Below are 26,806 nucleotides of genomic sequence, written 5' to 3'. Positions count from 1 at the left end.
TAATGGAACTACAGTGAACTAGAAAAAGCATGCTTTGTCTAAAACAGGCAGCCATCTACTCAGCAACAACCTGTTTCTGCCATGCAAGAATGCAGGCTTAGTAATGCCAGATTTTCCATTTTTCAAGAGTCTGAACTTTTAGGTAAAATCTCCTATCTTAAAAAGGTTGGCTCACATTTTTAAAAAGCAATTTTGTTTAGGACAAACAAAAACAAATCCATACTGGATTCTTTCTTCCCGTCCTTCCTTAGAGGAGAGATGAATTGTGGCTCAAGACTTCAGATAACAAGTAAACGAGAAATCTTGAAGGACTTTATTTTATAAGCAATGAAGTGACAGTTTTGAACAAGAGTAGTAACACGGTAAGAAAGATGCTTTAGTCTAATTACTATAGCTTTATATCACATAAATGAGAGAGCAGAGAGCCTAAAGCAGAGAGAGAATTTAGACTAGGCAAGAGTTAATGAGGGTATAAACTAGTATGAACAGAGTGGAAACCGAAAGGAAGGAACAGATGCAAGAGATATTGTAAAGACTGACAGAACTTGGCAAATGAAGAGAGGAAAGGCAGCATGATGCATTGGAAAGAGCTCGGCTGGACAAAGCAAGTAAGTTCCAGTTCTGCTACACAGTATCAGTGTGATTTGGGGCAAGGGACTTGAATTATCTTAGAGTTCAGTTTTCTTACTAAATAATTACATTTATGTATTTTCTTTCTGCCTATTCCCTATTGTTATTCTGAAGATTAAATGAACTAAGTCATGAACATGCTTTATCACTGGCTAAAAAGAAAATAAGAAAGGAGAGCAAGTGCAAGCCAAGGTTATTGTGCAAATATTGGTGCCATTAAGAGAAACAAGAGCAAAAAAAAAAAAAAAAAAAAAAAAGACTGGTTGAGGAGGAAAAGATGACGAATTATGTTTAAGGTGCCAGGGGGACACACCCACGTAACAATGGTCAATATGCTTCTAGAAAAGCAGAGCTAAAACCAAAGAGAGACTATGAGACCAACAACATGAATTACTGACTTGACATTACTTAAGATGGAAGTTAAGTTGTAGAAGTGGATGTGGTCACTAAGGAATTTATAAAGAGTGAGGATAGCAAATCAATATAGAGAACTGTAGAACTGTATTTGAGAAACTGGAAAAGGATCACAAGAATAACAGATAACAGTGAGACAGATATGTAATGATGTTTTTGGCAACAACAATAATACAGAAGTTAGGTTTTTTAAGTTATCTTAGAGATACAGAAATACTAACAGATGAAATGATATGTCTGCGATTTAGTTTAAAATAATCTAAAAGAGGGGCAGGAGGGGGTTAGATAACACAAGATTGGCCGAAAATTGTCAACTGATAAAGTAGGGTGAAGGGCATATGGGAGCTCACTTTATTATACTACTTTTGCATGTGTTTAAAATTTTTCTTAATAACAAGTAGATAAGTAAATGAATAGACATGTCAAAGCGATGGGGGAAAAAAGACAAAATACAAAATCACAAAAGCCTAGTGAGAAGCGTTTTAAGGAAGTGCTCACAAGTTTCAATTTCTACAGGAAACTCATGAATGTTGACACTAATGTTGGTAATAAGAAATACTAAACATTAAAAATACAGAATGCAGAATTTGTAATTTTAGCAAGTGCCTGAAGTTTAACTGCCTTACATAAATATGCATTTAATAAATGCTAGATTGAATGAGATGTTCGTTCAAGAACATACCAAGAATTATTAAGACAAAACATACACACAATACTTGAGCTACTTTGTTCAGGGGTTATAGTTCAGATTTCTTGGTACTGATCATCTCTGAAAACGTTACAGGGCAAGTGGAAGTATATTTAAGAAACTAGAGAATGAGTGCAAAATTCTCCCCAAAAAGGACCAGAACACAAATTCTGACTGAGGACGGAAGCACTAGTTAATCTGGTCTATTGCTAATTGCAAAAAACTTTCACAGAGCAGAGGTGACACTTGCCTCCACTTCAGCCATGAATGCCTCCAGGGGATCGTCATCACTATCAGAGTCTGCTGGCTTGGAATGGAATTGCTGGCGGGTAGGTGAGTTTTCAGCAGGAATATAAGGTAAGTCAACATTGCTAGAGTCTTCTTCCTCGTCTTCAAAATATCTGAAAAGTAAGATGCATGTTTAGTTTGGGGTCAGTCAATCTTTCATGTTACAGAAATGTTTAATTATTATGGTATACATTACTATTAAGAGATTTAAACTACACAGGTCAAATTAGAGACCTCCAGGCTTTGGCTAAGGATTATTAAGTATTACTTAATATATGCAACTTCTAATATTGCCCAAAAAACAGCCACAGCAGATTCTCCATTTCAATAATGTCTGTTGAAATTATATTTCCAGTTCTATAAAAAGGGATGCGTTTTCAGTACAAATTTAGTGTATCATTGTTGAACAGATGTGGCAAACACTAAAGTGTATGCTATGGAAAAAATTACTTTCATATGAATATTAAAATCCTAGTTTATTCTTTATAATCCTTTAAAAATTTTTAGAGATATACTCAGAAGGCTAGGGACTTCCATCAGAAGTTCTGGGCTATTTTCTGAGGATCCACAGAGAACTTCTAGAATTGAAAATGAATGCTCAATCCAATATCATTCACCGTGCTTAAGTACCCCTGAACTGGTCAACTGCTCCCGAGAATGATGACTCTTGACTTTGCTGAACCTTAAACACCTATTTCTGCAATGAATTACTGAATAACATGTCAGCTTTTAAGAATGCTGCTGTGTACTTTAAGAACTCCGATCTTGCTGATTTATTTTAATTAAAAAAAAAATTAAGCAGTGTCACAACCAGGTTGGAATTAATAGCAATAAGAAATTTCTTCAAATTCAGCAGACAAATCATAATCCACAGGAATCAGAACTCAAACCTTCAAACCCCAGCTTTTTATAATAACCACCTTATTAATCAAGTTAAAAGATAATTGGTAAAACTGTTTCCTCAGAACTATGGGCAAAAACCTGAGATTTTTCTTCCACCACAAGATGTTATAACAGTAGTTTTAAGGAATTGGGTGTTGAGGCAAACTGTGTCTCTACCAGTTCTGACAACTGCCTGTGTTTACAAAACAAATTATATGGTATCAATAAAGGACTTCAGTAAAGACTATCAAAAACCACATGAATTACTTAAAATTCTTCAGCCATATTTAGATCTCAATGGCCTCAAATAATTTTTGGAACAAGGTGTAAGTAAGCACACAAGTATTATATTCCTTACAAGTGAATAAACTCAACAATTTAACTTATTAGTAACAACACAATTCAATGAAATAACCAATTTAAGAAGTCATATTATCATACAGGAAACAAAGAATTTCTTTGCCTCAATTTCTGTTGATGGAATAAATATCTCAAAGCCCAAACTTTGCTAAATTACCAGGAATGACCACCACTTACGCATTTTCTTCATCGAAATTGGCCCGTTTAGATCCAATTTTGTAGAAAGAAGGGAGCTGTGGTGGAGCCGACTTTCCAAATCCAGAAGAAGAGCTGGTTGCCCCAAAGGCACTGTGGGACTGTTGTGGGAGTTTTGGTTCCTCTTTCTTTCCAGCACTAATGGCAAAACCTCCAAAGCCAAATCCCCTCTTAGTGCCAGGGCCACCTTTATTCCAGTTCATGGTGTCAGTGATTGATCTGTTAGGAACAAGGTACACTAATATAAATTTAATTTTATAAATAAAATTGATGTTTTTTTTTTTTTTTTTTTAATTGGGGAAGGGGAACAGGTCAAGTTGTTGTCCTTTCAATCTTAGTTGTGGAGGGTGCCATTCAGCTTCAAGTTGTTGTCCTTTCAGTCTTAGTTGTGGAGGGCGCAGCTCAGCTCCAGGTCCAGTTCCTATTGTTAGTTGCAGGGGGCGCAGACCACCATCCCCTGCGGGAGTCGAACCAGCAACCTTGTGGTTGAGAGGACGCGCTCCAGCCAACTGAGCCATCCGGGAGCTCAGTGGCAGCTCAACTCAAGGTGCCGTGTTCAATCTTAGTCGCAGGAGGCGGAGCCCACCATCCCTTGTGGGACTCGACGAGTTGAACCGGCAACCTTGTGGTTGAGAGCCCACTGGCCCATGTGGGAATCGAACTGGCAGCCTTCGGAGTTAGGAGCACGGAGCTCCAACCGCCTGAGCCACTGGGCCAGCCCAGCCCATTGATTTTTATCTCCTACAACCTCTACCTATAATTTCATTTTAAACTTTTGTCCCTCGTTAAAACTTTAACTTTGTACTTAGATATGCAATATGCTAACCTTAATGAAATGGTCCCATTTTTTAAAACACTGAAGAAATTGTAATTTATTTTATTGGGATCTCAATCTAAATAGGAATGTAGCGGGCCGGCCCAGTGGCTCAGGCGGTTAGAGCTCCAGGCTCCTAACTCTGAAGGCTGCCGGTTCCATTCCCACATGGACCAGTGGGCTCTCAACCACAAGGCTGCCGGTTCAATTCCTCGAGTCCCCCAAGGGATGGTGGGCAGCGCCCCCTACGACTAAGATTGAACACAGCACCTTGAGCTGAGCTGCCGCTGAGCTCCCAGATGGCTCAGTTGGTTGGAGCGTGGGCTCTCAACCACACGGTTGCCAGTTCAATTCCTCAAGTCCCGCAAGGGATGGTGGGCTGTGCCCCCTGCAACCAGCAACAGCAACTGGACCTGGAGCTGAGCTGCACCCTCCACAACTAAGACTGAAAGGACAACAACCTGACTTGGAAAAAAGGCCTGGAAGTACACACTGTTCCCCAATAAAGTCCTGTCCCCCTTCCCCATTAAAATCTTAAAAAAAAAAAAAAAAAAAGACAAACGACTAAAAATTAAAAAAAAAAAAAATAGGAATGCAGCATTAAATATCTTCCCCTATAAAGGATTTAATATCTTTTAAGCTGCCAAAAATACTTGTAAGACAACAAATATTTTCGAAGATCTGGTATGTGCTAAGCTTGTGTTAGGCAATTGAAGATACCAAGATGAAAAAACTTAATCTCTTAATTTTTATCCAAGGAGTTTACAGTCTACCAAGAAAATAGACACCTCTCCCCTGCCCCCCAAAAAGACAAAAAGCAGAAACAACCCACAACAATATAATGTAATGCTTGCAATAACAGAGATTGAGATGCTATCCACAAGGCTGTCTCAAAATTAAAGATTATCCTCTGGTAATGACATTGAGTCAAAGAATCAAAACTTAAGAGATTGGTTATTTGTAGACATTATCCATGTAATAGTCTCTGAACAGTTATGTGCCTGGCATTTATTGAGCAAGTGCCCACTATCCAGGAGGAAACCAACACTCACTAATATGTTGCCTTATGTAGTTGGTTAGCCTATAGTTAAGGACTACAAAGAAATATCCTGAGCATCGATCAAATCAGTTTAAAAACAATACCTTATAGTATCTTATTAGTCTTGGCTCCAAAAAAACTTTTTTAATGACACAAGTTCCTAAGTTTTGTAGAAAAGCAGAAAATTCAGAAAGCAAAAAGGAACAAAATTTAAAACTACCTGAAATTTCCTCTTCCAGATACATAATCGTGTTGATACCTTTCCCATTTTTCTATGCTTATGTTTATAAACACACACAAAAGAACAATTTCTTCACCTAATGATATACTATGAACATCTTTAAATATCAATAAATACTTTTCTCCAATACTGTTTTATAACATTATGAAACATATCACATAGCTTTGTGCATACCCTTAATTATTTCCTTAGGATCAGTTTTTAAAATGCAGTTGCTTAGCCAAAGGGAATATGCATCATAAGTTCTAAAAATTTTAATGGCTACTTATATTTATTGATGGAAAAGTGTCTGTTACACATTGAGTCAAATAAAAAGGGCAAAAAGCAAGGTGGATGGTATGATTCAATGTAATTCAATGAAAAAGCATGTGTTACATATACAGATGTAGCTGGAAGGCTGTTAATCAAAACGTTAACAGCAGTTATTTGGTTTTTACTTTCTTCTTTGTAATAAGGCTTACCATTAATAATAAAAATTAAAATGCTTTGTAATGGACCCTGAAGCCAATGTGGAAAAGAGTTCCAAAAACTGCTTTTCACAATCACGTTGTTGAGGGGACCAAGAACAAATATGCTCTACTTTTCGGGTTCTGTGCCTCTCTCCCATATGTACCTTGTAGGTTTTGTTTGAATTGCTATTATATAGCACTTAGTTCAGTCTGCTTAGCATTAAATTTGTTTTATGCTATGTCAGTCTTCACCCTTAGGCCACCATTAGTTCAGGTAGAGACTGTCTTTACTCATTTTGGACATTCCATAGAAGTTAACACATGGCTAAAATAAGTACTTGAGAAGTACTAGTTTGCATAAACTTAATTAAGACCACCTCCTGCTTTCTTCAGGAATCCGATCTTAAGGGAAATTAACATAATTCTAGTGATACGAGATTTAGTATGAATATTTACAAGCAATATGTTATTAATACTGTGGAACTAGGGAAAGTCACACCCAAGGAAGGTAGGCATTCAGGTGCTCAGCAGAAACCTTCTAGGTTCTTCCAGATCCTGGCCCCAAACCTTCCTGACGCACATTTCTGATTCTGTCATTCCCTTCAATTCAATACCTCTTTCCACAGTTACTCAATCATTCTGGAATGAGACTCTCCTTTATGGCAAGAAACGACTTTACCATCCCTATGTCCCAGGGTTTCACCACATGCATCAGTTTCCCAAGAAAACCAAGCACTCTACCTCCCCACCAAATCTCTCACTATACCTACCTCCCAAAGTCCTATCCTTCGAAGTCCGCCTAAATACCGTCTCCTAGAACTACAGCATGGATATGACTGCCCCAGAGAAGTGTTACCTCTTTCCTCAAATGTGGCGTGCCAGCCGCCACGAGTCGAACAGTACCTGAATGGGGGAGTGGGAATGAAAAAAGACACTCACACAAATGATGATGCGATCGATCGGTCTCCAGTGATGCTGAAGCACCGGGTTTACTTTCCTTCACCAATTTATACCATCTGTGTACGTGCAGCTTAACAATCACGAGTGTGCATTACCTCATTGAGAGTAAATTTTTAACTTCTACATAGAAACTACAAAATCACTGAAACTTCCCCAAAGTCATTATCTCATGACAAAGCCCACCAATTATCCTGATAATCATCAGTCCTCAGTGTCCGGGAACCACCAGCCACTCCTATCCCATACCTCAGCAGCTTGTAAGCACCCTCCAGGCGCAGGCAAAGACAATGCCTTAGGAGCAAAAGCAGGTTAATCATAAACCGAGCCAGTCTGCAAGAGCCCGAGTTACAAGAAACCTTGGCTCCCCACACTCAAACCCCTTTTCTAGTCATAAAACCCCCACCATTTCATCATAACTATCTATCTGTGTTCTTGTTTTAACTCTGCAACTCCATGTTACAGGTTTCATGGGTAAAGAAGCAGGCTTATCCATTTTTTATCTCTTTTGTTTTCCAGAGTACATATTCATTAATCATGTTTAGTCAATATATAGAAGACCCAAGGGGATTTACAACTTGGCCAAGGAGAAAAATGAAAGATAGCATAAAGTCATACTTGGTATGGTTCTAGGCACTAAAATACTGTGAGTTGATAGAAAATCCTAATAGCATAGTAAAGGAACACAAGCCATGGAGCCAGGCTGACTACGTTCAAACTCCAGCTTTGACACTAACTTGATGTGAACCTCAAGGAAGTTCTAGGAAGTTACTTAACTTCTCTGAGCCTCAGTTTCCTCACCTGTAAGTGGCAAGAATATCACCTACTTCACAGTTGGTATGAAAAACTGAGTTTATACACTAAAATACACTTCCTACAAAGCGTGGCGCATGGTAAGAGTGCAGTATGTATTAGCTGTCATGTTTATCATTATTTCTCCAGAAATCAATTTCTCCATTGGTAAATGGAGAATATCAAGTTACACTTTTCAGATCTCTTTCAACTCAGGGATTCCATATAGAAGTGTGACATGATACTGAAGATGTCAGAGATCACTAGGAACTGACAAGAGGGGACAGGCTTCATAAGAGAGCTAGAAGCCAGGCGAAGCACTGAAAGATGCGAGCTGAGTAGCAAAGTGTGAAGGAAGAAGACATTCTAGGGAGGAAAGCTAGAAATAGCAATGGCTGGGAAGTAGATAAGTGTGGAACCTAAGGAAGATACATTGGCTAGTTTATGTTTTGGACAATGGTAGAAAATAAGATATGATCTAAATGACTTTAAAAACAGTGGACCCAAAACAACTGATTATAAAACCACATTAGTTTATAACTTGTATTTATGGAGTATGAGGAAGAGTTCTAGTGAGACTTAATTAGCATCTACTCTATCTAATAATCTGTCTTGAGAATATCTCACACACTATAAACCAGTCAGTTCTTTAACAAGAATCTATACAAAACCCAAGAATTACATAAGTAAATGCTGATTATATTTTAAGAGCATCTCTTTCTGCTGTTAGCTTAAAGAAACTAAGAGCTGATTATATGAATATCAATTTGATGAAAACTAAAATATAAACAACTGCACTCCTCCATGAATTATACTACATTATTACAATTTAAGTCAAATTTTATCACTCCTTTGCTCAAAACCCTCAGATCATTCCCATTTCTGGCAGAGCATAGTGAAATCCTCACAATAGCCTAAAAGGTCCTGCTTGTTCTGCCCCAACCTCCACCCCTTTTTCTTCCCTGAGGGTATCTCTTACTACTTCCTTCCACCTTTGCTCACAGTGCTCCAAGCACTTGGTCTTCTGATTGTTCCTCTAACAAGCCAGCATTATCCTCTTCCAGGCCTTTACACTTGCCGTTCCCTCTGCCTAAAACCTTCCTTTACCCACACTGGCTCAGCTCACTCCCTCAACCTGCTTTTAGTCTGCTTCTATAAGCACGTCGCTGACCACCCTATTTCAAAATGCAGTATCTCACAATCCCTCTTTCCAGATCTGTTTTTTCCTAAGGCACTAATAATCTTCTAACATACAGTATAATTTACATACTTGTTTCCTGCCTCTCTTCCCCCCACTAGAAAGTAAGTTTCATGAGAGCAAGGGTCAGAGACCAAAAACAGTGCTAGAGAATAGGCACAGAGTAGGCATCAGTAAGAATATCCCTTGAATGAATGAACTGCAGATTAGGCTATATAATGCCCCTTTTAGGTACAGGAAAACAAAGCACACATTTCTTTTTTTCACCGCGGAAGTCTAAAAATTTTGTACGAAACACTTATTGTTTTCTTGTGTGCCAGAACTGGGCTTGGCTCTGTCAAATTACAGTGAATTACTAAATAATCTCTGCCCTTTAGGAGCCCCAGGGTGTATATACCAGAGAGAATAAACATCATTACAAAAAATAACATACAGGGAAGCCAGAGGAAATTGAACGACTGCCTAAAGGAGTGAGGGGCAAAGAGGTATTAAGGAAGCTACGATGCCCCCAAAACTCTCTTATAGTACAATAGTTTCTCCTTATATTATTCGTCCGTATGCTTGCAACTCCGTATAAATTATTTACTCACATCAGATAGGCTGTTAAGTAGGCCGCAAAAAAGTTTGTGAGCGATGGTGATGCTAATCACTGATCTATATTCTAGGCTGCACAAAGATCACGGACTATTCCTTTTACTGTCTTCCGATCTGGCAACTTTTGTCCAGACGGTCTCCCTAACCCCCCGACTTTGAGGCTTGCATCTGCCAACTACTGCAGACTAGGGTCAGAATCTTTCCCGTGGCTATCCCTGAGTTGGAGACCGGCACCTTACAAATCCCTTCCGTAGCCGAGCGGGCGGGCGCCGCCTCCGGAAGAGCAGCCAACTGGGCCTCCGTAAGAGTTGCGGGAGAAGCGGGAGCCATGGGAGGGCGACGCGGCTCGGAGGAACCCCTCGAGGCCTGAGCCCCGCATTCCCACCCCTCCCCGGCGCCCTGGGCCTCCCGTGCCCAGAGGCTCCGCTGGCTCTTTGTTAAACGAGGCCGCGGTTCCCTGGCCCTGGCTAGGCCCCGCAGTTGCCTCCAGTGCCCCCAGGGGTGGCGGCCCCAAGTCCAGACCCACCTCGTACAAACCTGCTGCTGTAGCGGCAGCCGCTACCACCGCCGACGCGGAGAAAATCCCACGGCCAGAAGTACGCGCGGTCCAGGCCGCGTCCCGCCGCGCTCCTCCGTCTCCGCCCCTTGCGCCGCCGCCTCTCGACCCGTTGCTGACGGGGGGAGGGGAGCACAAAATTGACATGCGCAGTGCAGAGAGCGCGGGCCGAAGGGCGGGGCCTCAGCTACGTTTCCGGAAAAGGCCGTGGGCTCCGGGCCTTAAAGGTACAGAATATCTCCAAGGTCTCTCAGATTGGGTATTGCTGATGGGGGAGGAGTGTTCAAGGCCTGCCTAGGAAGTAGGCATGGGATTTAAGGAAGAGTAGCAGTGACAGGGAGCCGCCCAAAAATTCCAAGATAACGCCGTCGGTGGAAACTGCATTGCATAAAATTGTCGATCCCTAAATTTAGGTCCTTTGCAAATAGGACTTGGACAACATGTCTCCTCGTGCGTCTGGCCACGTGGTTCCATAGAGCATGGCCACCTTTAGCTTCCGGAGCACCAGTTCAGTGTGATGACAACTTCACTGAATCCTAACGGAGAGGGTTGGGATCGGCGTGGGGAGTTCCGGCCCAGGGGCTGGGATTATGTAATTCTCCCAGCAGCCCCACCTCTACTCACCGGGGCGAGGGTGACGAAGGTCTCGCGCGGTCCCAGAGGCTGTGTTCCACTTCCTTGCCGCGCGCAGGCGCGGACAGGCAGCACGCAGTCTACGTATTGGACGGTGGAAGCTACGTGAAGAGTGGCGCGACGTGACTGAGCTACCTGGTCCAGCTGTGTCCTAGAGGGATCGGGGGCAGTAAAATCGCGGTGACAGCGCAAGCAGCGGCCAGGCCGAGAGGCAGGCGGGGTAAAGGCGGCGGCCTCAGAAGCGCTGGGCCGGTTCTAGCCCCTGGTACAGGTAGGAAGCGGGCCATGACGTATTAGTCAGTGGGGGCCGGGCCGGGCGGAGAAGTCACTCTGAGTAGCCTCGCCCGGTCCACTTTCCCACCCAATTCCCTCAGACAGGCCTGTGTAACTTACATCGGTCCCCTCGCCTTCTTACTTCTCCGGACTTTCTTAAAACAAGCAAACTTTGGAGTGGCAGGTCAGCTCAGTTGGTTAGAGCGTGATGCTAATGACACCAAGGTTGTCGGTTGGATCCCCACATGGGCCACTGTGAGCTGCGCCCTCCTTAAAAACAAAAACAAAACAAAAAAAAGCAAGCAAACTTTGTCCACTTCAAGGCCCATTTCCTGTTGGTCTTCAGGATTGAGGTGATTTTAACGGGTTTGGGGAACTTCCCCACAGAGTTGTGAGCAAATGCCAATCAGAAGTGCAAAGTTAGAGGAAACTTACAGTGTGCAGAAGGAAGAGTGGAGTACAGATGGCACGATGAATTGATTCTCCATGGTGGGGAAAGACTAGCCCCGGGTGGTTTAACAAAAACAACCAACAAACTCTGGCCAGTCTTTTCTGAAGGTTTCTTGCATAAAACGTGTTTTTATCCAACGGTGTAAGGAGATGGGAATGTCTATGTGACTTCCAAAAGTCCCAGTCTGGCCATTGTCTGAAAGGCCTAACTAAATGGCGACAAGGAATGATTCCCCCACTTACAGACCTCGTCTGTGAGAGACTGCCAAGGAAGCCAGCAGAAGCTAATCAACCAGACTTGGTAGTGCTTGTGTTCTTTGCCCCAAGAGTCTCATTCAGGACTGGGTGGCGTGGCAGGGAGTTGTGCATTTAATGACTTGCAGCAGAGAGACTTCAGAGTGAGAAGGCCAAGGCACAAATGCCTCGGATAATTTTAACATAAATAACCTTGAAGGAGCCCCATTACTGTGCTGAGTTATCCTAGAAATGCTTCTACAGTGTGAACCCTCTTGAGTGGAAATTCAATTTGAATTGATCAGACCTTTTGGTAGGTAGGTAATCAAATCAACTGTGCCAATGTTAACCTTTATTTGCTTCTATTTGAAAAAGTTTAAAACATCTGAAAAGAGAAACACTAAAAATGAAATCTTAGAGGATGTTGGTAAGACACGGGAAGGAAGTAATGGGAACTAATATTTACTGAGTGCCTTTATGTGCTGGGCATCTATTTCCTGCACGACCCACTACAAGTAGTGAATGGGTATCCCCTTTTCATAAGTGGAAAACGGAATTTTAAGTAAGTAGCCCAAGATCATATGACTGGCAAATGGTAGAGCTGACATTTTAAAACAAATCTAACTCCACCAAAGTGCGTGCTCTTTTTCATTTTTCTTCCACTTTTGACTATAATAAAAGATTACTGGAGGAAAGTAGGGATATTTGGAGACACATCAACCTTTTTGAGGTTGGTTTTGCGAAGGCAGCTATGTTTGTTTGCTCATAAAATGTTTCCCGTTGCTAACCTCAAAGATCAAATATTGGACAGGAAATGCTATTGGTCTATCCTTTATGGCATGTTTCAAATTACTTGTGCCTTTCAAAATTTATGAACTTTGTCCAGTTCAAAGAATGTTTCTTAAGCAGCCATGGGTTGCAAGGTATTAGGCAATAACCTTTGATACTGCACCGATTCCTTTAAGAATTTACGGTGTTGTAAATATGAAATACAGAATATTCACTATCCCAGAGCACCTTGAAAGAGTAGTAAGTCACCTCCATTAGTTCTCAACTTCCTGCATTCTGGCTTCCATCCTTACCACTTTCCTGCAGTTGCCAAAGGTGATTTCTTGATTAACATTTGGAAAATTGAGGTCCATATCTCACTTGAACTTTCTGCAGCAATTGAAACTGAGCTCCATTTCCTTCTTAGAAATATGCTAACTTCTATAACACTTTGACCAGAGTCCCTGCTTTTTCTCTAATCATTCCTTCTTAGTTTCCCACTCCAGTTCTTCCTGTTATGCCCACCTCTTAGCTGTTATGATTTGTTTCAAGACTTTTTGATGTTCTTTTTTTTTTTTTAACCTCACTCAATACTCCCTGGGGATCTCATCCGGTCCCACACCTTCTCTATTTCCAGCTTTGGCTTGTATCCTGAACTCCAGACTTACATTTCTGTTCTTTTTTTTTTTTTTCCAGACTTACATTTCTAACTACTTCCTTTTCTCCTTCCATAAGGTAGGTTATGATACTTTTTAGGGATATCGTGAAAATCAAGAGATAAGTGTTAATCATCCAACATACTGCTTAAAAACACTGAACTTTTCAACAGGTACTAAATTTAATTTATTGCCTTTCCCTCCCAATTGTTTTTTCTCCCTTATTGTTCTTTATCTCACGGATGACTTTGTCCAGCCATTAATCAAGCCAACACTTAGAATCACCCGGTCTTCCTTTCCCACATTCTCTATATTCAATCACTTTATGCTGACAAGTGTAATTCTTAAATATCAGATCTGTTTTCCTCTTCATTCTCAGTACCACTGCCAGTTCAATACTGTTTTATATCTTATCTAATTATTTCAACCACTTGTTTTTCCTGCCTCAGGTGCGTTTATCCAATTCACACTGTGTATGAGCTGTCAGTTAAATTGCAAATCTGATAATGTCACTCTCCTATTTAAATCCTTTAGTCAAGTCTAATTATCCAGATTTCTTAGTGTGGTCTGTAAATAAGGATCATCATCCTGGCCCTGCAGGCCATTCCAGAAGCCTCCTGACCCCCACTTTGGTCTGTAAACCCAATGCTCCATCATACCAAACTCCTAAAATATGTTACTTCAGGCTTCTATGCTATAGCTATTCCTCAGTTTGCAGTGCCTCTTGAGTGCCTCAGGAACCATGCTTTTATTTTTTTATTACAATAGCACATCATAGGAAAATTAGAAAATATAAAGAAAAATAAAAGCAAAGTGCCCATAATCCTACCGTACAAAATAACTTATTTATATGTAGATTTATGTATGTTTAGATGGTGGAATACCCACTGTTCTTTTCAGAAAGCTATGAAATACTGATGTATTTCATTACATCATGTACACTAGGAACAAGATTGTTAGCAAAAAACTTACTACTTTAAGTAAATAATATAAAATCATAGCCACCGGCCTACATTTGAGAAGTGGCCTGATAAATGGTTCTCAGGGATTCTGGAGTCAAAATTGGAGTCAAATCATAGCTCTGTTACTTAACACAGAGTTGTATTACTTAACATCTCTGTGCCTCATTTCCTTATCTGTGAAATGCGGATGTTAATGCTACTTTCCACAAAGGGTTGTTATGAGGATTAAATCAGCTGCTTTAGGACTGATTTAGGACAGCGCCCAGGACTTTGAGTCTTACACGTTTGCTTTTATCATGATGATGTTCACATGTGAACACACCAAGTTGATCTAAGCATGAATGGCTTTTCTATTCATGTATTATTTTTGTTAACCACTAACAGATAAGTAGTTCCATCTAATTCTTATTTTATTACACCCCTTCCCAGTTCCTGTATAAAGCTTTTTATAGGCTCTCAAAACAATGCTTACCAAATACACAGTGTAAATGGAAACCAAACTAAATAAAATGAATGATTTGTCCACGATTTTACAAATAACTAGTGACAGAGTACAGACTAGAACCCAGGCCTCTTTACCCTCACCGCATCTTTTTTTTTTTTTTAATAGTGCTATCTGAAATGAATAGTATTAAGAGAAAAGCAGGAGTCGTTGATACATTTTAATTGTTTCTAAATTTGATTGGTATGTGTAGAATGGCCGTCCACTTAGGGTTTGTTTGTTTCAACTCACGGTTAAGGTGCAATGAAAACCTTCCACGCCTTCTGTGTTGTCCTTTTGGTGTGTGGGAGCATCTCTGAAGCCAAGTTTGACGATTTCGAGGATGAGGAAGACATCGCAGAGTATGATGATAATGACTTCGCTGAATTCGAGGATGTCACAGAAGATTCTGTCACTGAGTCTCCTCCACGGGTGATAACCACTGAAGATGATGAAGACGAGACCACTGTGGAGTTGGAAGGACATGATGAAAACCAAGAAGGAGATTTTGAAGATGCAGATACCCAGGTGAGATTCTTTTTTTTTTTATTGATTTCTTGGGAAATTGGAAGGATGGAAAAACTTGTAACTAGCGCTGTTCCCCAGATACTCAACTAAGACCCAGGTCTAGGGAGACCTTTACTCTCTAGGATCTTTTTGTTCAGTAGGTGGCACTCTTCTAAATGTTTTGTAGTATGTTCCCACCTTTGCATTGATCGAAGAATGAATTGTATTTTTCTCCTCTATGGAAAGCCTGGCTGGGAGAAGGAGTGGAGAGTGGATTCTGTATATGGGTGGGAATTATATTATTTAGCAGTTGGGATTCAAAAGCATGGAGAGTCATCATTTGTTGAAAACACGTAACATTCCTGTGTTCTGTGCTTGCTGCTTACGTGTTCTGTTTTCCTCTACAACTGTCGCCTACGAGAGTGAGGTAACAACTGCTGGCAACATTTACAGGGGAAAACATTGTGCCTCACTTTTGTAGGAGGGAGATACCGAGAGTGAGCCATATGATGATGAAGAATTTGAAGGTTATGAAGACAAACCAGATACTTCTTCTAGCAAAAATAAAGACCCAATAACAATTGTTGATGTACGTATACAGGATTCTGAATTCCAAACCAACAAGATATTTTGCTGTCATACATCCCGGAAATATTAGTGACATATAGCTGGTGTTGACGTAATAGTGGGAGCTGTGAAAGAGTTCGACATCAATTCTTCTGATAAAACTCCCGATCTAGAGAAATAACTCCTGTGTTTTTATTCTAGCCCTCATAGTTTTATTTATCAAGGAATGATGAAGAGGATAGACATTGGATTTATTTTGGGGTGGGACTCAGAATCAAGTTTAATACAAAGGGCTTTCCAGCTTTTTGTCCCATTTGATTGTACTCACATTTCCTCAAAGAGTCTTTTACAAAGCCGACTTAGAAAACCAAAATGGTCATATTTCAAAGTACAACCATATACAGTGACAGTTGTAAGTAGTAACAACTTCTGTTTATGGGTTTTCTCATTCTCCTTCATCCCATGAGTTAGAATGCATCCTTCATCCTCAGCCAACATTAAATAGAATAATTGTTCTTCTTTAGGTTCCTGCACACCTCCAGAACAGCTGGGAGAGTTATTATCTAGAAATTTTGATGGTAACTGGTTTGCTGGCCTACATCATGAATTATATCATTGGGAAGAATAAAAACAGTCGCCTTGCTCAGGCTTGGTTTAACACTCATAGAGAGCTTTTGGAGAGCAACTTTACCTTAGTAGGTAAGTGAGGCTAATAGAAGTTCAACTGCCTGCTTGAAAATTATCTGGTAAGAACTGTTTATTCCCTTCAATATAAACTTCTGAGTGCTTCTACTGGACTGCTGAAGAGAGTGCTTTTTTATTTGTTCTCAGGATCCCATTTTTGTTATGTTTTATATGCTGAGTAAATTTCATTTATTAAATAATTTTCTCATCTTTCATTAATTAACAATTGCTGAACAGCTTCTGATTAGAATGAGATAATCAGTGTTATCTACGCAAGTTGATAAAAGTCTGGCTGAAAGCAAATAATTTTAACATTTTGAATAGCTTGGTAAATGCTTTCAGTGCATCTTTTAGAAATTAGAAATCCCTCACAATTCCCTCAGGTTCTGGGCACTTTAGTCTCAGATCCACTGAAGAGGTACTCATTGAAGTACCTTACAGGAATCCCTGTAGTTGTGTAGTGTAGGGAGTAAGGTGGACTCACCCACCTTCACCCCTATTTGGTATTTACCACTTTGTTTCCCTCTAATAGTAGGCAAGTATCCGTCTGCTTGTCTCTTTAGAAGACTGTTTAAGTGTTGTGCTAGGTACTTTGCATATATTGTTTCTTATTTAATCTTTATAACAATATTGTCTATTGGATATAGTTTCTGTTTTCCTGAGGAAGGGAACTGAAATCCAGAAGTGTTAAAACTTAAGCTATTCAATTGCAACCATGATACTAGAACCTCGTCTACAGACTTCCGATGTTCATGCTCTCTCTGTTGTACCATAGTATTTCCAAGTACTTTTTGACCTGGAAATTAGGAAAATAATAAGCAGCTTTTAACACTTCCCACTTCCCCTCATGTGTTTTCATTTAGTGTATCAGTCTGCTTTACCTTGTGAGGGTTGAACAATTTCTTTTGTACACTTAATCAAATGAAGGGAGGAAATGATTGGAATTTGATCTAAAGTACAGCTCTTAATAGCACTTACCATGTTGCTGTTGGAAGAGCAAACATGATTAAAGTTAACTCATAGGCGACATGGTGAGGCAGTGTTAGTTGTATTACGGTATTTTTTATTCACTGCATACGAGATTTTTTTAACTTTTGGCAGAGACATTTAAACTGATTTTGCTCCATTTTGTATCTACTCTGGAGAAATTTATGCTCGAGCTGATTGTCGTTAGCAAGGACACAGAAGCAATGTTAGAGTCCATATTTTTTTATGGAAACAATAAAGAGTTTTAAAAGTAAAAGGAATGGTGCCCATCTGTTGTAATCAGTGTCCAAAGGAGAGTTCTAGAAGATGGCAAAGTATTGCCACCTTAAAGCTATGATCTTTGTGGGATCAGGGTGGAAAAGAGTGTAACAATAAGGCCCCAGCATTTTTCAGAGAATCACGTTAAGTGGTTTTGCCCCTAGGGGATGATGGAACTAACAAAGAAGCCATAAGCACAGGAAAGCTGAACCAGGAGAACGAGCATATCTACAACCTGTGGTGTTCTGGTCGAGTGTGCTGTGAGGGGATGCTTATCCAGCTCAGGGTAAGTAGGGGATTTCTGGTACAGTGTATATATCTACCTTTTGTTTTTTTCCAGAGGGATTCAAATCCTCAAGTGTCTCATCCTTTCATGTTTGACTTAAAATGAGGTATAAAAATCATCTTATACTAACTGGCAAATGTTGATTATATATATTTTTTTAAAGATTTTATTGGACTTTATTGGTGAACACTGTGTACTTCCAGGACTTTTTTCCAAGTCAACTTGTTATCTTTCAGTCTTAGTTGTGGAGGGTGCTGTTCAGCTTCAAGTTGTTGTCCTTTCAGTCTTAGTTGTGGAAGGTGCAGCTCAGCTCCAGGTCCAGTTGCCGTTGCTAGTTGCAGGGGGCACAGCCCACCATCCCTTGCGGGAGTCGAACCAGCAACCTTGTGGTTGAGAGCCCACTGGCCCATGTGGGAATCGAACTGGCAACCTTCGGAGTTAGGAGCACGGAGCTCCAACTGCCTGAGCCACCGGGCCGGCCCGAATGTTGACTATATTAGATGAAGCATCTGATTCCCTCTCCAAGGTATTTTCTTTATAGTAAGCAGAAGTCGCAACTGTTCTCTTGCTTTTGTTTTTGTTTTTTCAGTTCCTCAAGAGACAGGACTTACTGAATGTCCTGGCCCGGATGATGAGGCCAGTGAGTGATCAAGTGGTATGTATTATCCCTGCTGGTTTTCTCTGTGCAAAGTGAATTCATTTTTTTTTTTCAATTACAGTTGACATTCAATATTATTTTATATTAGTTGCAGGTGTACAGCATAGTGGTTAGACAGTTATGTAATTTACGAAGTGATTCCCCTGATAAGTCTGTTACCCACCTGGCACCACACATAGTTCTTACAATATTATTGACTATATTTCCTATGCTGTACTTTACATGCCTGTGACTATTTTGTAACTACCAATCTGTACTTCTTAATCCCTTCACCTTTTTCACCCCGCCCCTCAACTCTCTTACCAGTTGGCCACAGTTTGTTCTCTGTGTCTATGAGTCTGTTTCTGTTTTCTTTGTTCATTTATTTTGTCCTTTAGATTCCACATGTAAGTGAAATCACATGGTGTTTGTCTTTCTGTGACATATTTGTCTCTGTGACTTGTTTCACAAGCTCTGGAGCTTGGGGCCCTCTTCTCAGAGTCATTGAGATTGTTGGCAGAATTCAGTTCCCTGTGGTAGTAGGTCCCATTTTCTTGCTAGTTGTCAATTGGGAACCACTCTCAGCTCTTAGAGCCCACTTTCAGGTCATTGCCACATTATCCACCCCACACCCTTTCACACTGTGACTCTTTCTCCAAGTAGGGCTCAGTTCCTTTTGAGGACTCACTTGATTAGGTCAGTCCACCTAGGATAATATTCCTTTCGATTAAGTCAAAGTCAACTTGAGGGACTTTGGGACCTTCTGCTACCTAACACTATATAGGCAGTCATGGGAGTGATAGCCCATCATGTTCACACATTCTAGGGGAGGACATATACACCACGGGGTGGGAATCTTGGGGGCCATCTTAGGAAGTTGCCTATCACAGAGCCTAACAGGTGAGTTTTGTTGTTTTTTAAAGCAAATAAAAGTGACCATGAATGATGAAGACATGGATACGTATGTGTTTGCCGTTGGCACTCGGAAAGCCTTGGTGCGACTGCAGAAAGAGATGCAGGATCTGGTATGTCGAATTCTTCCGACTCCAATATACATAGCAACTGTGCCCATTGATTACATAGAGATTCACCTTCAGAGCATAGGATCATTAACCATTTTGAAATAGGTCAGTGCATATCCTCTTGAGAAACAAAAAGTCTTTGTGTATAAGAAAATGTCATGTCTTACTTTCAATTACCTCTTTCTCTAGAGTGAGTTTTGTAGTGACAAACCTAAGTCTGGAGCAAAGTATGGACTGCCGGACTCCTTGGCCATCCTGTCTGAGATGGGAGAAGTCACAGAGGGAATGATGGATACAAAGGTAAATGCAATAGAAGACATACATTTGTACACCTTGGCATATACAGGGCCCTCTCCCTAAAAGTCACACTGTACAAGTTCTTCATTTTATGACAATGCACTGGTTACATATTCCTTTCCCACACAGACATTAAAATACCTTCTTTAAGCAATAGATTAACTTGTCAAAAGGAAAATTTGATTAGTTAAGAAGTTCTCTCTAAATCAAGTGCAAGTTGTTCTAGGATTGCTAATGGCTTTCAGGTTTTTTGAAAAAGAACTACAACTTTAATCCTTATCACCATGTCACTTAATCCATTTTTTTAAGCTTCAATTAATGTTAGAGAAGAGAGATGTATAGAGAAAGTCGTTGGTTGTGTAATGGTAACAGCACATATTAGTGTCATAAAAATATAAGATAGCTCAAAGACAGTTCTGAATGTAAGTTCAAGGTGATGTGTTTATGATGAAGTCCCTGAAATTATTTTAGATTTTCTCTTTGTGCTTTCACTCTTGTTTAGAACATTATTTTGAGATACATTTTAGCTGCTTAATGAGAAGAACTGAATAATTGGTGTTGCTGAAGAAAAAGTACTAGTTTCATTGTAGAGTGATTTCTTATTTAAATTTAATTTTTTAAAGCTTTGGCCTTAATGACATTGTGCAAAAGTAAGGAGGATTGAAGAGTGAATATCTTTATGAAAAAAGGGAAATGCATCAAACCCTACTTTAGAAAAAATAATTTTCTTTTCTTTATTTCAGATGGTTCACTTTCTTACACACTATGCTGACAAGATTGAATCCGTTCATTTTTCAGACCAGTTCTCTGGTCCAAAAATTATGCAAGAGTACGTATGAAATAAAAATACTGAAAGTGATGTTCTTGTTTAGCTTTCTGTGTTGAAGCATCTGCCAGGTAGATTATTTCTAGATTTATTCTGAGCCTGAGTCAAAAATAAGATGCTTCATTGTAACAAGGAGCTGGAAATAAAACATAAAAATCCATCAAAATAAGCAAAAATGTTATTTAAAATATGGGCCTTGCACTTAAAGTTAGGCTCATTTCTGGCTCCCCAGGTGAGGTGGAATATATCTTGCCTGGTTGGTACATCACTGGAGGTGTTCAAGCATAGGATAAAGATCACTTGGGAATGCATTCATCAGATAGACAAGTCGACCAGATGACCTGTAAGCTCCTTCAGGCTCAGATTATATTTGATTTGAGGATGCCAAACCAAATACTGTGCTGATCATTTGCAGGTATCTGTTCATCTAAGTGAATTGGGTGACTTATGTACATAGAGAACGTCTTTCTTGTGTTCCTTCTAAACAGCCTTTTCTTTTATGACAGGGAAGGTCAGCCTTTAAAGCTGCCTGACACTAAGAAGACGCTATTGTTTACATTTAGTGGTAAGTGTTCTGTGTCTATCTGGGTTCTTCATTTCCTGAGAGGTGATCTGAAGGAGAGTATTATTCCCTCCCAAATGATAGCTTATTAAAAAACTAGATTGAAATTAACCCTGCCTGCTTATTGCCTTTGAGTTTCTTCAATAAGAGATCCTTTTATATATTTTAATTTCTATTTTCCGCATTTTAGCTGCCTAAGAAATTTGAAGAAAGGAGTCTATTAATAAAAAAATAAAAGGTTGGGTGACTCAGAAGTATTAATGCTGCTGTTAACTCAGCAGGAAAATGGCTTTGTTTTCCAGTGCCTGGCTCAGGTAACACTTACCCAAAGGATATGGAGGCTTTGCTACCCCTGATGAACATGGTGATTTATTCTATCGATAAAGCCAAAAAGTTCCGACTCAACAGAGAAGTAAGACCAGTAGCCTTTATTATAAGTTGGCACCTTTTACTGTTTTTTTCCTCTGGGATTTCAGTAATTGTATCTTTGCTAGTTGACTTGAAAGTGCTAAATGGGAGTAGTTTTATGAAAGCCTACTAAATGGGATTTTGCTTCTGTTGGATTGAAATGGATTTCTTATGAAACGCTTTGTTTCTTGGTGAAAGGGCAAACAAAAAGCAGATAAGAACCGAGCTCGAGTGGAAGAGAACTTCTTAAAGCTGACGCATGTGCAAAGACAGGAAGCGGCACAGTCTCGGCGTGAGGAGAAGAAAAGAGCAGAGAAGGAGCGAATCATGAATGAGGAAGATCCTGAGAAACAGCGCAGGCTTGAGGTAAGACAGACTTATCACTGAGGTGGAACTAAGATTTATGAGGTTGCTATTTGTACCATATTGGCTGTTAAGGTAATTCTGTGTGGGAAAGTACACCGGCTAACAGTTTAGCATTTTCTCAGTACTTGGGACATTTAATTAGTTAATAGCACTATAAAGAATAAATAGTGTTTCCTGTTCAAACCATGTTAGATTGAGTCCAATCCTGGAGAATGATATGAATCTCAAACCCAAGAGCTTTTTAGGCTATGGTATGTTATGTTTCAAATATTAGCATGTTCTTACATTTTTGTGAACTAAGATGCCATAGTCCAGCTCTAAAATGTTAAGCCTGGTAAATGCTGGTCAAAAAAAGAGGAGAACAGAGCTCTAGGAGATGTGGATTTTAATGAGAACAATCTCGAGGATTGAAGAAAATTCCTAGAAGTGGAGGAACTGTGCTGCCAAGTAAAAGAGAGCCGTTGTGTGGCGCTTCAATGCCAGTGGAGTGATTAATGCTGTTGAGTGAAGGGCCTACGTAGCACGGAGCACGCCGCTGGCCTCCTCCCATCTTACCCTTTCTCATCACTTTTTATTGGATTTGGTTTGGTTTAGTTGATGGGTATTTTTCCCCTGAAACTATAGCTGTGTTTATGCAATCTTCTTTATAAATATAAATGCCTTTTTAATGAGTACACTGGGAGAATCTACACAGAATCATTAACAGATAATGCCTTTCATTTTTCTATGGAAATAAAAGAGGTTCTCCAGTTCTTTCTAGGGTTTGAAACTACAATAGGATTAAGAAAAAGGAGGGCCCAGAACTTCAGTCAGATTGTAAGCTGCTTGTGGGTTAAAACGTATTTTTTAAGAACCACTGCTTTGTAGTATCTAGGCTTGGGTACCTTGTAAAAATAGCCAGTGAATTAAATGGGAATGGGAATTACCCCCGCCCGCTCCTCCCCAAAAAAGAAGAAATTGTAATCAGTTTCTGACTTGAATGGCTCATTCATACGAATGATCTGGATCCTCCTGCCCCTACTAGTATAGCATTGTTTGTTTTGTTTTCTTACATATTTAATTTGAAAAATACAGAGAAACATATACACAGAAATTAAAACTAACCTTAATCCTACTATGTGAAAATAATATAGTCCTTTAGACGACTCCCATCCCTAAAGGTAACTGCTGTTAACACTATTTATAATCTATTTAGTTCCCCAACTCTCTACGTTTAGTATGTATATTTCTTTTCTTAATGTAGCTCATCTTATAAACACTGTTCTGTAACTTTTTACATTAAAAATATGTCTTTCAAGAAAGTGTCTTTCCATGTTTGTGCTTTTAAAAATTTCCTGAGGAAAACAATCCTAGGAGAGAAAGAAAGAAAGAGAGGCTGCCAATAAGAAGTTGTACCCATTTATGCTTTTACCAGCATATGGTAGGGAGCCCTCTACACTCGATCTTTATGAAAACCACTTACCATTTTTCAAATGTGTGATTGTGGTAGTGGAGAAATGATAGCTCATTTGTTTGGCATTTTTTGAACATTTTTCACATATTTATTGACATTAACAAATATGTTTCTTAAATATGTTAACGTGAATTTCTTCACTTACCCCCTATATCATATTCTGTGCATTGGCAGTTTTCCACATGTGTATAATACGTAATATGGGAAGGGATGGATTGTGTTGAGGAAAGAATGAATATGACGGAGATAGGGGTTGGCTCAGTGGGAAAGGGACCTTGGGACAGTACTTTGACCATTTCATATAGCTGTCCCCGAGGGTAAAGCTTTTCACTTACTAGTGTATGTTGGGGCTGTTCACTTGCTTCTGAGCCCTCACAGGAGGCAGCAACTGCCAGAGGGGAAGGTTCATTTCTGCCTCTGTGAATGCAAATGCGGGATGCGTTTTCCCATAAAATCAGTGTTAACAATGATGGTTCAATTCTTCAAGATACATACACAATAGCACAGCTGTGGATGGATAAACTTTCAGACTTTTGCTACTAAAATCATGTGTTTGAAGCTTCTTCCTCTCCTATATAAACCTCCTAATGCCTAAATAAAAATATGTTAAAAAATCCCCAATTGAACATGGTGAATTAAAATATTGTGCTCAGGTATAACATCTATGCTACTAATAAAAAGAGATTTATAATTAATAACCTGATCAAACAAGATCTTAAGGTTTTCTGAACTGAAGTACAATTTCCTTGGCAGGTACATAAAATTGTTATGATGAAAGATGGGTTAATGTTTCCTGGGTATAGGAAAAATCAGACCAGACTAACAAAGCCTGTTTAAATGTAGTATTTAGTTTCTTTTTAACTTGAAATTTGCTTCACTTCAAGGTAATTTTCATTAACGAACGTAGATATTAGCAATTTTCATAACTATCTTCTGCAATGTTATTTATGGTGAAAGCTTAGGTTTTGAGTAATAGTATAGGCAGTAGTAGTCTCGTTTTGATTGTTAAATGTGTGCTTAGAGCTTAGTTTGGATTTTCTCTCTCTCTCTCTCTCCCCACCTAGGAAGCTGCCTTGAGGCGGGAGCAAAAGAAATTGGAAAAGAAGCAAATGAAAATGAAACAAATCAAAGTGAAAGCCATGTAAGGTCATCCCAGAGATCTGAGTCCTGATGCCACCTGTAAGCTCTGAATTCACAGGAAACGTAAAAAAATACCAGTCCATTTCTCATCTTAAAGTTCAAACAGTCCCAGTGACTGAGAAATCCTTATTTCATTGTTCTATTTTTTTTGGAGTTTTACAGAGGTTATGGATACATTGAAAGGACTCTGTTTCAGTCATTTTCTTCCAGATAATCAAATTATTTTGATTATTTTATGAAAGGAATGCTGTATGAACTCTGTAGTTTTAAAATATTTTTAAAATTATAACGAATCATCACTGCTTTTAGTGCTATGATATTTGAAGAAATATCATGAATTTATAGACACACAATTAGATCGTTGCTTTTTGTTTAAAATGGCAGTTTGAAATAGCAGTTGAAATGGCTATAGAGAATGCCTCTAAACCAAGATTCCACAAATAACTGTTGGAATTGCACAATAAACATTGCTTGGTGTTTTCTTCTGTGTCTACATTAAGCTTGTAAAAAAGTTAAATTTAGAACACTATCTGTGGTGTTGAAATTTCAGGGACTCAAAACAATGTAGTTCAGTGTATGTTTTGTAGGTGGCGGTGCTGATGACAGTATTATAGGATATCTGTAGACTTTAAGATGCTTACATGTATGTGGAAAATTTTAGGGATAGTTAGTACAGGAGCACAGTTTTCTCCTTACGTGATATAAGCTAATGACATCGTGAATGCTGTATTTTAAGTGATTGTATGTTTTTCTTGAGTAACAAGTGCATGAAAAATTAACTGCTTCAACCAGAGCAGATCAGTGGTCTGTGTGAAGTCACAAATGTTTTCCTTCTTGGTCGCTGCAACCTGTCGGATGTTCCTGGAGAGCCTCTATTCTCTGTGTTATGGCTGTGTCTCTTTGCTTCTCCTTCTGCTTTGATCTCTTCCACAGCTGAGGCTGGGTATATTCTTTCAAAGAAATAGCCATGAATATGCATAAGGATACTTTTAAAAATGAGCTTTCCTAAACTTTGGAGAGTTCTTTCTGCCTCTTGAGGGAGGAACTCTTGGGAGAGAGGCCCATCTATCTGCACAAGCATTTAGCTTGTTCAGATCTCTGCATTTTATAAATGCTTCCTTCTAAGAAAGCATTTTTTTAAGTCACTGCTTGTACCAGGTAATTTTGGGTGGGATGGGAAATGGTTGGGTTTTTTGGTGGGAGAGGGGTGGGCGGGTATTTTTTTGTGGACGCTTTTATGTGCAGGTGTGTCTGAGGCAATACCAAGCTGCTGTGGAAACAGCATGTGCTGCTGCCTTTGTAACTGCATGGAAACTTCACGTGGGGTTTTCTCTGGGTTAATGCAGAAATGTGTAAACTGGGAGATGCAAATGTAATATTTTTTTTTAACAGTTCATGAAATTAAGTTATTAAAATAATAAAAATAACATAAAATGTAATGCTATATAATTCTAGAATTAGCCTTGTTTTACAAACCTTTAAAGTACATTATAGAAATCACAATTGATAGGCTAAGTTATCTTTTGATGAAAGCTTTCTTAAAGTCCCACACATTTGGACCATGGCAGCTAATTTTGTAATGTAAGCATTCATATGCACTACCTATGGACATACATTAAACTCATTGACAAAAATCTCAGAGTGCCGCCTTTACTTTTCTGGGGTTTCCCTACAAGAGTATAAGCCCATAGGGATGTTCTTTCTAGTCAGTAAAAGTCACTGGAATGCTTTTCCTTCAAAAGAGTTGGCCTTGACAACAATCCCTTAATTCCCGGTTATTTTTTTAATGTTTTGTAGTTTTAAAGCCCTAGGTGTTATTAATGGGGTCCTCCCCGAAGTCCCCGTCTTGAGTTAAGACACCATTATCTCCTCTCCTATGAACGAGACGGCAAAGAGAGGAGAATGTTGTTGACTTGTCTGTCACATTGGGAAACCATTCAGCCCTCCAATCTTGTCTGCACTGCCTGGGCACAGCAGTGCCAAAGCAAGCACGGGACTGGAAGACAAAGGCCTGGCTTTTACTGCCACCAAAACCTATAACTAATCCTTTGACTTTGGACAAGTCACTGACTAACTTTTGAGTTTCTGTTCTGTTCTTCCTTTTACAAAGTGAGCATAATAATTATTTTCTCTCCCTAACAGGAGATAATAAATGTAAAATTCTCTAATAAATTACAGCATTTTTATCTAGAACTATTTTCCAAGTGGTGCACTTTTGCTTTACTCTGCTTTCCTTTCTCCCAATAGAAACC

General features: G+C 39.5%; 2 protein-coding genes across 5 annotated transcripts in view; one reads left to right on the top strand and one right to left on the bottom strand.

Moving 5' to 3' along the window:
• Positions 1-10,853, bottom strand: part of DDX42 (DEAD-box helicase 42) — a 31,079-nt gene extending 20,226 nt beyond the window's left edge. The window contains exons 1-5 of one of the 4 annotated variants that reach the window (XM_033090507.1): positions 10,722-10,853; positions 10,068-10,212; positions 6,771-6,903; positions 3,440-3,676; positions 1,983-2,133 (exon numbers count right to left, since the gene is read on the bottom strand). In XM_033090507.1, the coding sequence (XP_032946398.1) occupies positions 1,983-2,133; positions 3,440-3,660 (372 nt within the window). In that variant the 5' untranslated portion in view covers positions 3,661-3,676; positions 6,771-6,903; positions 10,068-10,212; positions 10,722-10,853. The remainder of the gene's footprint in view (positions 1-1,982; positions 2,134-3,439; positions 3,677-6,770; positions 6,904-10,067; positions 10,213-10,721) is intronic. The other 3 variants (XM_033090508.1, XM_033090509.1, XM_033090510.1) reach the window with 3 other exon arrangements.
• On the top strand, positions 10,776-25,036 carry CCDC47 (coiled-coil domain containing 47). Its single transcript, XM_033090514.1, has 13 exons — positions 10,776-11,001; positions 14,814-15,082; positions 15,543-15,650; positions 16,153-16,327; positions 17,722-17,843; positions 18,433-18,498; positions 19,404-19,505; positions 19,692-19,802; positions 20,543-20,628; positions 21,132-21,190; positions 21,490-21,599; positions 21,794-21,961; positions 24,479-25,036. Exons 2-13 carry the CDS (start codon positions 14,819-14,821, stop codon positions 24,557-24,559), a joined length of 1,452 nt encoding a protein of 483 aa, XP_032946405.1. The 5' UTR covers positions 10,776-11,001; positions 14,814-14,818; the 3' UTR covers positions 24,560-25,036.
• Positions 25,037-26,806: the final 1,770 nt, after the last annotated feature.

Source organism: Rhinolophus ferrumequinum, chromosome 21 (assembly GCF_004115265.2).
Source record: "Rhinolophus ferrumequinum isolate MPI-CBG mRhiFer1 chromosome 21, mRhiFer1_v1.p, whole genome shotgun sequence".
Taxonomy (NCBI): domain Eukaryota; kingdom Metazoa; phylum Chordata; class Mammalia; order Chiroptera; family Rhinolophidae; genus Rhinolophus; species Rhinolophus ferrumequinum.
Note: the sequence above shows the minus strand (reverse complement) of the source record. Positions and strands in the feature narration are given on the sequence as shown.